At 45.3% G+C, this 16,451-nt stretch overlaps 1 protein-coding gene across 1 annotated transcript; it reads left to right on the forward strand.

Moving 5' to 3' along the window:
• Window positions 1-1,527: 1,527 nt before the first annotated feature.
• Window positions 1,528-13,902, forward strand: LOC119514743 (gastric inhibitory polypeptide). Its single transcript, XM_037810490.1, has 6 exons — window positions 1,528-1,535; window positions 9,933-10,040; window positions 11,228-11,374; window positions 11,963-12,052; window positions 12,825-12,926; window positions 13,893-13,902. Exons 1-6 carry the CDS (start codon window positions 1,528-1,530, stop codon window positions 13,900-13,902), a joined length of 465 nt encoding a protein of 154 aa, XP_037666418.1.
• The last annotated feature ends 2,549 nt before the right edge of the window (window positions 13,903-16,451 follow it).

Raw genomic sequence — 16,451 nt, forward strand, 5'->3', positions numbered from 1 at the left:
TCCTTCTTAGAGCCCTGGATTTGGGGATCAAAGAGGTTGTAAAACATTCCTTAGGGCCAGCCTTCCCATTCCAACACATTGGTCTGGGGAAGAGTGGAGAAGGAAAGAAGAAAAGACACCAAGAGAGAACACTGTAAAACAGGGCAAACACCCTCAAGTGGGTGATATCATTGATTCTAGTTTGTAGACCAGCTGTGCCTCAGATAGGTGACAAGACCAGGATTCTATCCCGTGTATGCCTGGAGCCCAAGTCCTTGTTCTTGGCTCTCCGACTTTGGGAACATTTAAAAACTCCAATGTAATCCACACATATATCACAGCTTATTTTTTTTTAATTCATTTTATTGAGATATATTCACATACCATGCAGTCATACAAAACAAATCATACATTTGATTGTTCACAGTACCATTACATAGTTGTGCATTCACCACCAAAATCAATCCCTGACACCTTCATTACCACATACACAAAAATAATAAGAAGAATAATTAAAGTGAAAAAGAGCAATTTAAGCAAAAAAGAACACTGGGTGCCTTTGTTTGTTTGTTTGTTTCCTTTCCCCATTTTTCTACTCATCCATCCATAAACTAGACAAAGGGGAGTGTGGTCCATATGGCTTTCCCAATCACATTGTCACCCCTCATAAGCTACATTTTCATGCAATCGTCTTCAAGATTCATGGCTTCTGGGTTGCAGTTTGATAGTTTCAGGTATCTACCGCCAGATACCCCAATTCATTAGACTAAAAAGGGTTGTCTATATTGTGCATAAGAGTGCCCACCAGAGTGACCTCTCGGCTCCTTTTGGAATCTCTCTACCACTGAAGCTTATTTCATTTCCTTTCACTTCCCCCTTTTGGTCAAGAAGATGTTCTCCATCCCATGATGCTGGGTCTACATTCCTCCCTGGGAGTCATATTCCACGTTTCCAGGGAGATTCAGTCCCCTGGGTGTCTGATCCCACGTAGGCGGGAAGGCAGATATCACAGCTTGTTTTTGACAAAGGTGCAAAGGCAACTCAATGGAGAAAAGTTAGCCTTTTCAACAAATGGAGCTGGGACAATTGGCTATTCATAGGCAAAAAAATCACCTTCCATCCATGCTTAGTCCCTTATGTGAAATTAAATCAAAATGGATCATGTACCTAAATGTTAAAACAATAACAGTTCTAAGAGAAAACTTTTGTGACCTTGGTTTAAGTAAAGATACTTTAGATCACAATCCATAAAAAGCCAAACTGATAAATTGAACTTCATCAAAATTTAAAAAAAAACTTCTGCTCTTCAAAAGATACTGTTAAGACAATGAAAAGACAAGCCACAGACTGGGAGGAGATATGTACAAATCATGTATCTGATAAAGAATTTGTATTCAGACTATATAAAGAACTCTAAAAACTCAACAAGAAAACAAATAACACCCTCTTCCCCCAAAACAGGCAAAAGATTTGAAGAGACACTTCACCAAAGAAGACATACAGATAGCAAACAAGCACATGAAAAGATAATCAACATTATTAGTCAACATGGAAATGTGAGTTAAAATCACTATGAGATACCGTTACCTGTTAAGATACCTATTAAAATGGATAAAATTAAAAGGACTGACCATACCCAGTGTTGGGAAGACTTTGAAGGAACTGGAACTCTCAAAAATGGCAGTAGGAATACATAATGTTCTAACCACCTTGGAAAACAGTTTGGCAGTTTCTTAAAAAGTTAAACATACTGCATTCATAGGAAAAATAAGAGCATTTGTCCATATTTGTGGACAAAAACTTGCCCACAAATTTTCATAGCAGCTTTATTTGTAATAACTGAAAACTGGAAACAACCCAAATATCCATCAAGAGGTAAACAGATAAACAGATTGTGATATATTCATTTAATGGAAGAATAGTATTCAGTATTAGAAAAGAATGTATGTAAGTTACTACAATAAAAAAAAATTTTAAACTACAGGACTGTACAATACAGAACCCTAATGTAAACTATGGACTATAGTTAATAGTACAATTATAATAATATTCTTTTGTCAATTTTAACAGCGGTACCTCACTAATGCAAGGTGTTAATAATGGGGAGGGGGTATATGGGAACTCTACTTTCTGCATGATTTTTCTGTAAACCTCCAACTTCTCTAATAAAAAACATTTATATTAAAAAAAGAACATACTATTGATCATGCTACAACATAAATGAATCTCAAGATAAGTATACTAAGTGAAAGAAGTCAGACAAAAAAATTACATATTATATGATTCCATTTATATAAAATTCTAGAAAATATGAACTAATCTATAGTGACAGAAAGCAGATTAGTAGTTGCAGGGAGGGAAGGAATATAAAGGGGCTCAAGGAAACTTTTTGGGGAGGTAGAGTCGTTCACTATCTTGCTGATAGTGATGGTTTCATGGAAGAAAAAAACATGTCAAAACATCAAATTGTACAGTTCAAATGAAATATTTGCCGTTAAATGTATGTCAATAACACTCTTAAAAATTTCCCAATGCCTTCAAGGGAGTGGTGAGTTGAAAAATCACCATTTTCCAACATCATATAAAGATCAGTTCAAGCAAGAATCATCAATGGTTGCTAAGTCTAAGGGGGATCATCTGATGAGGAATAAGGTAAGTGTCTCCCTTTAGACTACTTTAGTTATAAGGAAAAAATAGAGACTATACAATGGAGAAATCAGACAAGACCTTGATTGGGTGATTTAAATTATCATTAATAAGGGACAGATGGATGCTTGTTCCTCCAAGTATGATACCCTGTAAAGGACACATCTTCATTTTTCTAGTATTCTGGCCAGGATGTATAACCTGAATTTAATCTGGAGGAAACCTCAGACAAACCCAAATTGAGAAACAGTCTATAAACACACTGGTCTGTACTCTTTAAAAATGTGAAAAAAAAAATGATAAAAATATCATGAAAGAGAAAGAAAGGCTAGCTGAGGAACTGACTAAAGGAGACTAAAGAGATAATGGCCACTAAATGAAATGCATGATCCTGAACTGGATCTAATAACAGAGTGGGGAAAAGTTCCCAGAAGGACATTACTGGGGCAACTGAAAAGATAGAATATGTTCAATTTCTTAAATTTGATATCTGTACTTTCTGTGGTTACATAAGTAAATATCCTTGTTCTTTGGAAATATACATAGTGGTATTAAATGGTAAAGGTGAATGATGTGTGCAAACTACTCTCAAATGTTTAGAAAATAGGTAGGTATTAGATAGGTAAGTGATCGATTAGATAGATAGATAGATAGATAGATAGAATGATACAACAAATGTGGCAAAATGTTAAAAGCTGGTGAATCTGGATGGGGGTATATTGGAACTCTATGTATTGCCTTTATATTATTTTTGCAACTTTCTGATAAGATTGAAATTATTTCAAAATATAGAGTTTTTAAAATCTCCAGACCAATTACTTAGACTATCTGGGAGCAGCACTGGAGCACTGAGATTTTAAAGCTTCCCAGATAGAGTTATCAGCTTAAGCAAATAAAAATAAAGGATGCCCAGTTAAATCTCTGTTTTGGATAAACAATGATTTTTTTTTTTTTTTTTTTTTTTTTTTTTTTTTTTAGTTTTAAGTATGCAATCTTTGGGACATACTTGTATGAAAATACTATTCATTGTTTATCTGAAATTAAAATTTAACTGGGCATCCTGTATTTTATCTGGCATCCCTATTCCCCAGTGATTAGAATGTGCAGCTTGGGTTGAGAACCTCTTCTTTTATCAAGCTGCTTTCCCAGTTTGACTCATCAGTTGGGAAAAGCATACTTTTCCCCAGATTTCCTGTGACAGGGCCATTCTCATCCTAGCCTCCTGGGTCCCAACCCAACTATATGCCCGTAAGTGTGCCTAACCAGCAAGTACCCTCTTGAAATACAACTCAAGCTCCTCTTCTCGTATCTGACATCTGTACTCTGCTGGTCTTTGTGGGATATCAGAGAAATTTACTTGATTTATCTCTCCTCAGTATCTAAGATTACCTGAGCCCCAACTCTTGCAGAGAGCAGGGGACTGAAATAAATAGAAATCAGTCAGAGTTTATGAAAAGAAATGCTTAATGAATCTGGCATCTCCTCTAATAACAGTGATGGCCAACATTTTCTTAGGGCTGATTACGTATATGGTAATCAGGTTCCAGAGTGGCCATATTGATCCCTGACAGTCCTACTTTTTTGTAGTCCACTCCCACACTGTACCAGGGTTGGTCTGTGTGACCAAAGAGAGATAGCAGATGTGATGGTCTGTCACTTCTGACATTAGGTTTGTTTTGTTGTGTTTGGTTTTTTATAGACTTTATTTTTTAGGGCAGTTGTAGGTTTACAGAAAAATTAGTTTTCCTTATTATTGGTATTTTGCATAAGGGTGGTACATTTGTGACAATTGATGAAACAATATTATTATAATTATACTGTTTACCAAAGTCCATAGTTTACATTAGGGTTGACTCTTTGTGTTGTACCATTCTATGCTTTTTTAAAAAAAAAATTTTTGTTAACATATATACAACAAAAAATTTCCATTTTAAGCGCTTTCAAGTATATAATTCAGTGGTGTTAATTACATTCACAATGTTGTGCTACCATCACCATTATCCATAATCAAAGCTGGTCCATCACCCCAAGCAGAAACTCTGTACCCATTAAGTGTTAACTCTTCATTCCCCATCCCTCCTGCCATCCCTGTGTACTCTTGTAATCTTTCTGTCTTCATGAATTTGCATATTCTAGTTATTTCAAATAATGAGATCGCACAATATTTGTCCTATTGGGTCTGGCTTATTTCATTCAACATGATGTCTTCACCCAACATTAGGTTTTAAAAGACGTTGGGGCTCTTGTCTTGGCTGTGTGAGCTCGGCCAGGGATGGGGTGGTGAGGCCCGGTTGTGAGCGGCCCCAAGGAGAGGCCCAGATGGCAGGAACTGAGGCCGTCACTACCAGTCACCGGGGTGAGCTTAGAAGTGGATCCTGCAAACTCAGACAACTCTTCAGAGACTGCAACCCAAACTGACAGCTCGCCTGTAACCTCCTGAGGGACCCAGAGCCAGAGGCACATAGCTAAGCCTCTCCCAGATTCCTGACCCTCTGTGTGAGATAATGAATGTTTATTGTTTTAAGCTGTTAAGATTTGGAGTAACTGTTACACAGCAAAAAAAGAACTAATTTATCAAGTATACATGATTCTTAAATCAACTCTATGAAGTAGGAACTATTATGTTGACCCCATTTCACAGAAAGGCAAACTGAAGCACAGAAAGGCCAAGTTACTCTCAATTACTCCACTGGTAAGCATAACGGGATCTGTCTCCAATGCCCTTGATCCTAATATGAAGTTTCATAGCCTTCCGTGTCTCAGATGCTGGGATAAGTTGGCCTGGCTTTATCATTTCATCTTCTTTAATTCTCACCATAAAGAGTCAGGAAGGTAAGATCATTCCAGAGAGTGCCACCTCCAAGGTTGTGCTCTTAAAGTACAAGGCAGGATGCCTTCAAGTTAACAAGTGTTGTAACTCCATACCTAGCTATGAGTTAGGCAGGGCAATTTTGTTGTCTTATCCCCAGTTTAGAGATGGTCAAACTGAGGCTCAGCTCAGAATGGTTAAAAGCTTGGCCCAAAGTCAAATCATAACCTCAGGTGTGATGGATGGAGCTGGGGCTTGAACCCCAGTCTTCTGTCCTCCTTATCCTCTCTTTCCACTCCACCAGGGTGCTCCCTAAGCTAATTAATGAGGGGTATGGTTTCTGAAGTTGCAGAACAGCCCCACATATCATTGCAGGAGAGCAAGTGGGTGCGCGCGTATTTGTGTGTGTGTGTGTGTGTGTGTGTGTGTGTGTGTGTATGGGTTGGGGGTGTCCATGGGGACTCTGGAAACTGTTCCATCCTTCATATCCCCCACTCAAGGAAAAGGAAAGAAGAAAGGCCCCCTTCCTTTTCGTGGGATGGTGTTCCCACCAGGGGACAGAGGGGTTCAGGAATGCTGCTCTCTCTCTCTCTGTGAGGTCCAAACCCCTGGCCTTTTATCCTAAAAGCACAACCAATTCCTTCCCTCCAGCAGGGCTCTTGGAAAGAAAGAACCTGTGGCCACCCTAACCCAATTCTAACTCTTCAGTACAATCCTCCTCTCACGGGTCATACAGCAACTATTAATGGCTGAAACTATTTTCCAGATAAACAAAAGCAATCAAAGAGTGTTTGATAACAGCAAGATGCATTGGGGTTAGAACTGAGAGGGGATGGCCAAACTGATTCCTGTTAGCAAATGGCTAGAAGAGGCTGGAAAGTATCACTCTTGACCTGAGTGGAGCTGGGGGAGGTGTGGGTAAAAACATTTGGGACCATGACTGTGTGATGTGACTGGGGTGGAAAGCTGGAGGTAGTCCTTCTGGAAGTCAGGAAGATGGACCAGATGACTTAGCAAAGTTTGTTGGGCATCACGTAGCTCTTGTTTCTTCCTCTGCAGGAAACTGGGAAGGAAAATAAACCTGCTATTTTGTGAAAGAAGGATCAGAGAGGGATGTCTGCTTTCTGAATCACTCAGTGAGCCTAAAGACCAAGTGGGCTTCAAAAGTGGAGTCTAAGGAGGGGAGGCTGCAGCCAGAGCTCTGAGTCACCCTGGCCAAGCTGCAGAGTGCAGCCTGGAATGTCTGAGGTGGCCCTGAGAACTGTGCCCAGGGCAGGGGTGGGGTGGGGTGGGTTGGGGGTGGCGGTGAGTCACGTTGAGCTGGAAGAGCCAGCAAGCCCCAATGCTCTCCTCCCAATCCAGTTCTCACTCCTGGGTCCCTGACTCTGAGCCCAGGTAGGTTGGGAAGCAGGATCCTGGGATGTCCTGCAACAGTCCTGCCCATCACCCTCTCCCTGCGTCTTGTCCCTCTGAATACCTGATTTCCATGCCTCCTCAGACACCCTCCCCAACCCCCAGCCCCCCACCCTGCACCCAACTCCACACATTCTCTCCACCCTGCCAGGACCCTCAGCTTTGGTATCTGGATTTTTGTATCCTCCTGCTTCCCCATCCGCTGTGCTTTCTCTGACCCCTCACATCCTGGAAATTCCCCACGATGGGACTGGGGCACTGCCCTCTCCTGAGCCCCTCTCTACCCTATCCTGTGCCTGCACAGGACTCTGCACACCATGGTTCTTCCCCTGGCATAAACTGGCACTTCCATTGCCCAGATACTTCCCAGGGCCTGAATGGTACAACCCAAAATGCCCTGTGTGGGGCCTGTGAGTATCTCTTGGAGCTTGGCTGCTTCTCTGACCTCCTCCGGCCGGCCCCACATTGCTCCCTTGCTCCTGAGGAGTGGGAACTCTGAACTTAGCTGCCCTCCCCAGGGCCTTCCCCCCTGGCCACGCCCTGGCCCCTCCCCCCTGGGCCCAAGCCACATTCCTCCCTTGTCTGTCGACAGCAGGGCAAAGAAGGCCAAAGATCAAAGGGAAACTGAGATGGAGGCTGCAGAGAGGTCCCCTCCAAGAGGGGGTGGGATGGGGACTTAACGCAAAACTGGCCTTTAGAGCATCCCACCCCCAAAACAAACGGAGCACCAGGCAGGGGCTCAGGGCCGCTGGACCCATCTCAGAACCTTCCTTGACTCCTTTGGCATCAGACTTAGGGGTCTCAGGGAATTATGTTCACTGTTCTTGGATACCCTCTGCCTCCATATGGGGGTTTGGGTTGGGGGACTAATGGGTTTTGACACCTATTAACCTTCTTGCTGAACTGGCAGCAGGGTCACAATCAGCCTCAATATCACCTTTGGAGGTGAAATCTGTATGTAGTCTAATCTCTGCCCATTGGTAGCCAGGAGACAGAATTTGGAGTGCTTACCCAGGGAGAAGTTTTTCTGGATGCTGAGAAGTGGGTGAGTGGGAGAGGGGAGGTTTCCAGGAGGCAGAGGTGAGTTGCCCTCCTAGTCTGGTTACCTTTATCCCACACAGGCACTTAATTTTGTGCTGGATCTGCTCCCAGGCTGGGGAGTTCACCTGGAAAGGGAAGTGGCCTTTATGAAGCCCTGGAGGTAAAAAGCAGAGAATGAGCTTGGAGGTACCCTTGGCGAGTGGAGAAAGGCAAGGTTGGGGAAGGAGACTTTGGTGCCTGCTAAAACTGCAGTTTATGTCCTCCCTCTTCTAGACTGAGATGGACAGAGCCGTGTGCTACATACTGAGAGAAAGACAAGGGGGCACTTCAAGGAGACTCTGGTCCTGGGGATGGGGTGGGGACATAGCCCTTACTCTTAGGAAGTCCCCATTACGATGGGGGGTGGGGAGAAATACAGCCCCTAGTTTACATCCCTGCTTGCAGAGAGCCCCCAGTCTGATAGACAAAGCATAGCATGACCACAGGGGTCTCCAGTCTAATGGAGGAGACGGGACCACACGGTTCCCTAATATAGGAGAGCAGGACATTTGAGGAGAGGGGCTTGACTCTCATAAATGTTCACCAATAAAATTGTAGCTACCCTATCTTTTGAGTTCTCTAGGTGTAAACATGTCCCTTCTCCCCACTCTGTCATGCCCCTCAGCAGGAAGACAACTGGGGGTAAGTCCTCGGTGTACCCAGCTCCCACCAGGAAACCCCATCCTTCATGTTCTCTCGACCTCCGTCCTTCTCATTCTCCAGACCTTTTCCCAGCCAGCTGGGCTATTATGATGTGGACATGGCCACAGGGCCAAAGCCGTGGGCCACTGTCCAGAGCTGGCACCAATCAGAAGCAGCTTTTTTGCCTTTGGGAGCCCCTTACCCCCAGCTGGTGCCCACCCTACCCCAAGCCTGCGCTAACCATTGCACCCTTTCTAACCAACAGCCCTATAAATGGCATGGGGATAGAAAAGTACTGGGCCCTGGGCCCAGAATGGAGAAGGCACTTAGGGTAGCCTACCCACTGGCAGCTGGTGATACCCAAATGTTAATCACCAATTAACATAGTTCAGATGGAAAGGGCAACTTTATTATGTGTACAATGGACCTAATGTGGCAGGAGTTGTGGGTTTAATTTCTTGAGATAAGATGCTTTTAGGCTAATCAGCTGGTCTGTGACACCTGGCTATAAAGGCACTGCAGTAGACTCTCTTGAAGCAGGCTCCAAAGGGCCAGAAGTAGGAGGAAGAGCCCCACACCCTGTCCTTCTGGAGGAGCCTTTTTGGTAAGGGAGAAGGTGGGGAAAGGATGGATGAGACGACCAGGAGACGAGGTGGGCCTTGGCAACCCTAGGTGCTCAGCGCCCTTGCATCTCACATTCTCATCCACTATATAAGAAATAAGATAGCTCTGATGGTTTCTTTACACCCAGGTGACGAAGGCAGGACAATGAGGTCTGATGCACACAAATCTCTAGGTCTAGCTTTGGTTTTCAGGGCTTGGGAGGAAAGTTTCCCACTGTTCTTCATCTCTACTGAAGACTCACTGGATGAAATGGGTCAATCCCTTGTAGAGGATATAGGTTAGACTTCAAGAAGAACTTCCCTAGGTTGAGACAGTTAAGACTGAGAAGGGGAGAAGAAGATGGTTCTATGTGTGGTTTTCATTTAGGCAAGAGGGCTACAATGATTTAGGTGACAGCTAATTTGAGAGCAGGAAGGCTGGCTGATGTGAACCTTGGAGGGCTTTAAGGGGAAAATCTTGCCAATTTTAGCAGAACCTGCCAGCTTAAAATGAAAAACAATAAGCAGGTTCACTCTTAGCCGGCCCATGTGCCCTCTAGTCACTAACTCTAATGCCCAGTACCCCCACCCTCCCCACGGTGTTGTTCCAGCCTGTTAGAAGAGCTCCAAACCCCAGGACTCAGACTCTCCCCAGCTTTCAGAACCCACACAAAGCTCTGAGACCCCAGCAGCGCTTTGCCCCACTATCTGCTCCCTCAGCACCGCCCTTCTTGCCTCTTTCTGGTCTTTTTCTCTCTTAGCTCAGGAAATAATCCTTGGAAGACGGTGGCCATGAAAACTTTCTCTCTGCTGCTGGTGTCCCTGCTGCTGGCAGTGGTGCTAGGGGAGAGGGAAAAGAGTCACTCCAGGTAAGGTGATGGGAAAGGGCAGGGGAGGGGAGGGACCTGGTAGGTGGTTGGGTTTGGGAATCTTTTTCAAGGGGAGGAGAGAGGGAAGGATCCTAGGCAAAGAGGAAAGCAGCTGGAGTGCAAAACTGCCAGCAGTTTGAATGCAGAGTGAGGTCAATTCTAGAGGATATTATGCAGTATTGTTGCAGCAGGAGAGACTGTGGTTAGACATACAGAAGGACTTCCTGGTGTCTCCCTTCCTAGTGAACACTTCAACCATTCATATATGCATGCATTCAGTACAATTTTATAGAGGGCCACCTGAGCACCAAGCATAGGGATCTATGTGAACATAGTCCACACAAATGCCTCCTACCCTCAGACATCCAAGGGGAGGAACAAACAAAGAACTATATAGGCATGTTGTAAATTGTCAAACATACTGGAAAGAAAAGGAGAGAGCATTATGAGTGAATAATTGTGTTGGTTGAATTGTGTTTTCGGCAACCAGGAGAGTCTATCTGAGGAAAGAGTTGGGCCCTAGCAGATGCAAGGGCAAATATAAGCCCATGTAGATTTGAGCCATGGACTGTCAGGGACACAAACAAGGATAGAGAACATCATGTAGATGTTAAGAACATAGACCTGCGCCCAGGCCACCTGTGGGTAAACCCTGGATCTGCCACTTGTGCTGTGTGGTAAATTCATCTCTCTGTACCTCAGTCTCCTCCTTTATAAAATGGGGATAATCAACAGGATAGACCTCTTAGGGGTGCTGTGAGGATTAAATGAAATTAGGTATTGTAGGCTTCAGAGGGTGCCTGACTCATGGTAAGTGCTGTTCTATAAGGGGTCACTATCATTATTATCAAAGTGAACTAAAGGACTGAATCAGGAAGGGCCAGGGCAAGAGGGACAAAAGAGGGAACTGTGTGATTCAGTCCTTTGGGAGAGGGGGACCCCTGATCCCTCTTTGCCCGGAGTCCAGAGCCACCCACACTGAGGGTACAGGAAGATGGACCCATGAGCTGTGGATAAAGTCTGCAGGGGGCTGATTGATGGACAACAGGGTGTCCCTATACTAATGGGTTCCCAAGAAATGGGCTGGTTCATTTTCAAATGTCCACCTCCTGTTAGTAACTGTTTGTCCTCTCTGTCCCTTCTCTGGCATCCTGGTTTTCTATCTCTCTCCCCTCCCTGACCCTTAGACCCCACCTTAAGGTCAGCAGCCCCGAACCTCGAGGCCCGAGGTACTCCGAGGGGACTTTCATCAGTGACTACAGTATAGCCATGGACAAGATCCGCCAAAAAGACTTTGTGAACTGGCTACTGGCCCAGAAGGGGAAGAAGAACGAGTGAGTCATTGGGCATACCCCCTCCTGTTCCCTGTTCCCCCATTCAGACCAGGCCGCCATTGATGGCCACTTGGGCAGTGGCATGCTCAACTCCAGGTGGCCCCCTTCACTTAGACGACAGTGGGGAGTTGTACAACCTGGTGGCTCTGACCCGTACCCTGACCCGGCAGCAGTCTAGTCTCAGGATAGGACTAGGTGAGTCTTTCAATCCTTTACTTCTAAAGGGGAAGAGTCATGGAAAATGTGGGAGCTTACCAAGGATCCCCAGGGGGATAGGGGTGGGTGGGGATGGAGGCCGGCATAGCTGAGCTGTTCTAGTGACTGCTTGATGGTGGCAGCTTCAGACTTTAGAACTAGGAGAAATGGCCCTCATCCTTTCTTCTCTTTGCCATCTCTTTCCCTGCCCTTGCTGTTCGGTCAGCATGAAAACAAGGCAGCGGGGCTGGGGGGAGAAGGGGGGATGTTGAGTGGAGAAAGAGGTCCCCTCTGCTCTTAGGGTGAAGTACCGAAAGATTCAAGAATCCAGGGACTGAAGAAAGTCTGGGGTCTCCCCCAGCCCCACCCACTCTCTAATCTTTATCCTACCAGCTGGAAACACAACGTCACTCAGAGGGAGGCCCGGGCCTTAGAGCTGTCCAGTCAATCTAACAAGAATGAGGAGGCAAGAGAGAAGCAGAGGTGAGGGGGGTCCAGAGGGGAAACGGAGGAGGGAGGAGCTCCTGGCTTCTGACCTGCCCCCGCCTCATTGTTCCCTCTCCCAGACTCCAGAGCAGGGCCAGGACCTGGAATGAACTGCATCCCCTTCCTCCACTCAGAGTTCAGACAGGGGTTTTCCTTGAGCAGACCCCTGGAGGTCAGCTGAGCTTAAGGAAGAAGCCCTGGAGGGGTCTGGGATGGGGTCCTGGGAGTGGTTACTGGGCCAGGATTTCTAAGATGGATGACTTTGTGTGCAGATAAGAGTCACTGGGTCAAGGAGAGGGGATGTGAAGAGTGTCCACGAACGGGGCCTTCCCACTCCCTGCCTGACAAATCTCGGGCTGTTCGCGGAACTGGGAGAGCCTTCCAAGGACAGTCCCGAGATCAGTTACTCCCTCTCTGGGGAAAGCAAGAAATCTGTGGCACAGATCATTCTAGAGAGGGAATGTTCCTGAAGTACTTGCTTGGGTTTTGGGAATGCAATCTGGGCTGCGTGTAGAGGAGGGTGGGTGCAATTCTGCTTGCACCTGAATTGTTTGGTTTTCCCAATATTGAAGTGCCCAGATTCCCCGGGGCAGGGAGAGCAGGCTGCAGCTGCCAGAAAGGTGGCTGGCAATATGAAGGCCCAGATGACTGAGAGGCAGCTGTGTTGATTGCCCCCACCTCCCACCCCCTTGGTGCCCTGGGCCCCTGTATTGACTCTCTGGGTGGGGCCCAGGCTAAGCCGACTTGCCAAAGGCTTTCTCCTTTGCAGCTCTCCACCCAAGAACTCCACCGATGAAGGTTTGCTCAGGGATTTACTGATTCAGGAGCTGCTGGCCTGGATGGTGGATCAGATGGAGCTCCGCAGGCTCAGGTTGGGGGAGTTCAGTGGCTTTGGGCGTGCTGCAGAGTGCTTATGGCTTGAACTTCCAGTTCAGACTCAGATTCAGACATTTGCCCCACACTAGCTGTGTGACCTTGGACAAATCACTTAACCTTTCTGAACCTCAGTGTTTTTATTCAAATGAGGGCTATCGAAACTATCTCATGGGATTGTTGTGAAGTTTAAATAATAATGCAAGTAAAGAGCTTAGGGCAGCATCTGAGGAGTCATAAGAGCTCAGTAAGGGTTAGCAGCTATTATTACTATCTGTACTTCTTTCTCAACTCCCACCCTCCCTTAAGATGCTGTTTCTCACCTGTCTGTCTAACATGAGCCTACAAGAGCTAAGCTTTCCATCCTACTTTCAGTTTTCTTTTTGTACCCTTGCACTATGTCACTATCCTAATCATGGGAACTCCTTTAGTTGGAGGCACGTTGCCCTTCTTTGTGGCGCTGCTGGCCTCAATGACCTCTTCAGTCCAGCTCACTGGTTAGGAAACCCAATCCATCTATTCATCTCCCAGAACCCACAGATGGCTCAATACCATGGAGAGACCCACCCGGACCTTCCACCCAACCGGTGAGGCAGGACACTCATTTGAGGTGCAGGCACCAACACACAGAAACCAAAACACATTCAGACTCTGATACTGGGAAGTTCAGGAGGGGAAGAAGGGAGCGAATCTGGGAGGATTTTCTGTAAAAGGATTAAGAAAGGAGAGAGGAATGTGACCAGACCAGTGGAGGAGAGGGAACTATGAAAAAAGCTCCACAGGAAAGTGGGTAATAGTCTCTGTATTTTTCTGAGTCATTTTGATTATTTAAAATTAAAAAGGTAATTTGGAGGTAAGAGATGTTTAACCATGGATGGGTACCAGGATAAATTTACTTTGCTGACTCCAAGTCAGTAATGACTCTCCTCTACACCCCTGCCTCTTCTGTCCCCACTCCCCCCAGGTTTCAGTGACTGTGACCAAACCCAGCTTAGTACTGGACTCTGCCCTTCACTTCTCAGCGCCTTCCTCAACCCCACCCCAGGCACTCAAGAGAAGCCAAGCCAATAAAGTTTTAGCTGAAATCAATTTTTGCGTCCATTGTCAGAACTTAACTCAAATATCTACTGAGCACTAACAGTGCCTTAATAGTGCATTTTTGTGTGTGTGTATCTGTGTGTGCACCACCCATGAAAAGAAGATATGGCTCTTCCCCTTATTTGTTAATTCATCTATTTATTCCACGAACACTTATTGGAGACCTACTCTAAGCAGGCAGTATGCTAAACACTGGGTATACAGCAATGAAGGAAGCAGACACAATCCTTGTCCTTATGGAGCTTACAACTTAGTGACAGAGACAGAACAATCACATACAGTGCTAAGTTATGGGAAGAACGATTAGAGAAGAAAGAGAGAACAAAGAAGCCTTATTTAGATGGAGTGAGGTGGTCAGGAAGGCCTCTCTGAGAAAATAACATTTAAGCGGAGTGAGATTTGAAGGATAAGATAGCCAGGCAAAGAATGAGGGGAGAGTGCAATAAATATAAGCCATTGTTCTTATTATACAGCAAAATGGGCACAAGAGAGAACAGAACAGGTGGAGGCTGGACAGTGGAAGTGGACAGCTGCAAGGCCATAAAGGCTATGGTCAAGATTTGGGCAAATGCTTGAAGAATTTTAAGCAAGGGCATGGCAGAGATGATCTATTTGCATTCCAGAACAATGACTCTGATGATAGTGAAAGTTACACTGAAGTGAAATGGGGATGGAAGTGGAAGAGGAAGACCAGTTAAGAAGCTCTTGCAGGATTCTAGGAGAGAGATGATGGTGGCTTGGACAAGGATGATGGTAGTGGGGGTGAAGGAAAGTAGGCAAACTCTGTCCAAAAGTCCATACCTTTACCCTCCTGATGTTCAAGGCCTTCCCCACCTCGGTCTGCTGCTCCAGTACCCTCCACTCACCTAGGCCAGGGCTGGCTCTCCTTCTCCCCCTTTGCTTGGGTTGTCTTTGTCTGGAATGCCTTCCCATTTCCTGTCTATTTTAGCAGACTCTGGAGTCAAACACACCTAGATTCAAACTGCTTATTACATCTGTGATTTGGACAAGTTACTTCCTTTCTCTGAGCCTCAGATTCCTGAATGTAAAGAGAGGATTAAAAAAGCACCTACCTTTTCTGTTTGATGTAAATATTAAGATAATGCTTGCCACAAAATAAGCGGTCAATAAAAATTAGTCTTGATAGTATTATTCGCACACTTAGTTCTCATCTAGAAAAACAAGGATGTTTGCTTAAAATCAGGGAGTTGCAAGCTGAATTGGCTGACAGGCTGGGCCGGTGTGTAAGAAAATAGGAGGGGTGGGACTGTGGCAGATGGAAGGGACATGCTTACCTACACACAGACCCTACATATCAGGGCTCCCCCTCTCACCCTGGTGAGGGGGTTGTTAAACATTTGCCAGCACTTACATTCTCACCAGTCAGCATACTGTCTGTAAAATTACAAAAGGAAACAAGTGTGTCTGAAAGGGAGATGAGCAAGCCTGTTTGAGTGTGGCTATGAGGTATGTCGAGAATCTGTGTTTGTACCTAAGGGAGTGAGGATGTGTGTGTACACTTGAGGGGGTTGAACAGCTAAATCTGAGGTAGCAAGTGGGAGTGAGGGACCAGTGTGTATACCATAAAGGGCCATACAGTGTGAGTTAAAGAATGATGAGGAGTCAGTGAGTTCCTAAGGAACCAAATTTTTGTGTTTGGGTTGATATAAGGAAATAAGCATGTGAGGGCAATGTGTACATGTGTCAGGGGCCAGTGTGATTATGCATAAGAGTGGGTAGGGATATTGGAAGAGGTCAGTGTGTGTGAGAGGGTGTCTGAAAAGGCTAGTATGTGTGTTGGAGGGATCAAATCTGTGTCTGAGGAGGGAAGTTTATAACTAACGGGGCTTACACTATCTGAGCTTAGTGTCTGAGGGTGTGTGGGAGAGAATGAACCTGAAGGCATGACTATGAGGGGCGGATTGACTGTTCCAGCCTTAGTCTTTGCATCCTTAAAATTAGATTCAGCTTCAAATAACACAACAAAGATACAAAAATAACAGCAGCTTTATCAAGATAGAACATTATTTCTCTGTCTCATAAAATCCAGAGGCAGGCAGCCCAGGGCTAGTGTGAAATCCTCAAGGACCCAAATTCTTTCCGGCTCATCCCTCCAGCATCCTTCAAGTTCCAAAATGGCAGGTAATCTCCTGCCAACAACCTCTGCTCCCATCCTCTTTCTATCCTTTTACTTGAAACATCTCTAATAATATTACTGACATTCATGGTTTCACTGCTCTGGTGATTCCAGAGCCTTAGCTCTAGCCTAGTTCTTCTTGTAGAATTTCACACCAGTACATCCTTAAGACAATTGGCTATTTCTCCTTTGATGTCCCAGAGACCTTAATTTCAATGTGTTCAAAACCATTCTTCATTGTTTCCCCAGCTTCCTTTTCATCCTGTTCCCGCCCCCCCATTTCTGCAC

This window comes from Choloepus didactylus, chromosome 18 (assembly GCF_015220235.1).
Source record: "Choloepus didactylus isolate mChoDid1 chromosome 18, mChoDid1.pri, whole genome shotgun sequence".
Lineage (NCBI taxonomy): Eukaryota > Metazoa > Chordata > Mammalia > Pilosa > Megalonychidae > Choloepus > Choloepus didactylus.

Excerpts from the sequence above, each read along its gene's own strand:
- LOC119514743 (XM_037810490.1), top strand. Across the intron at positions 10,041-11,227 it reads AGGGAAAAGAGTCACTCCAG|ACCCCACCTTAAGGTCAGCA; the intron begins GTAAGGTGATGG and ends CCTGACCCTTAG. Across the intron at positions 11,375-11,962 it reads CAGAAGGGGAAGAAGAACGA|CTGGAAACACAACGTCACTC; the intron begins GTGAGTCATTGG and ends TTATCCTACCAG.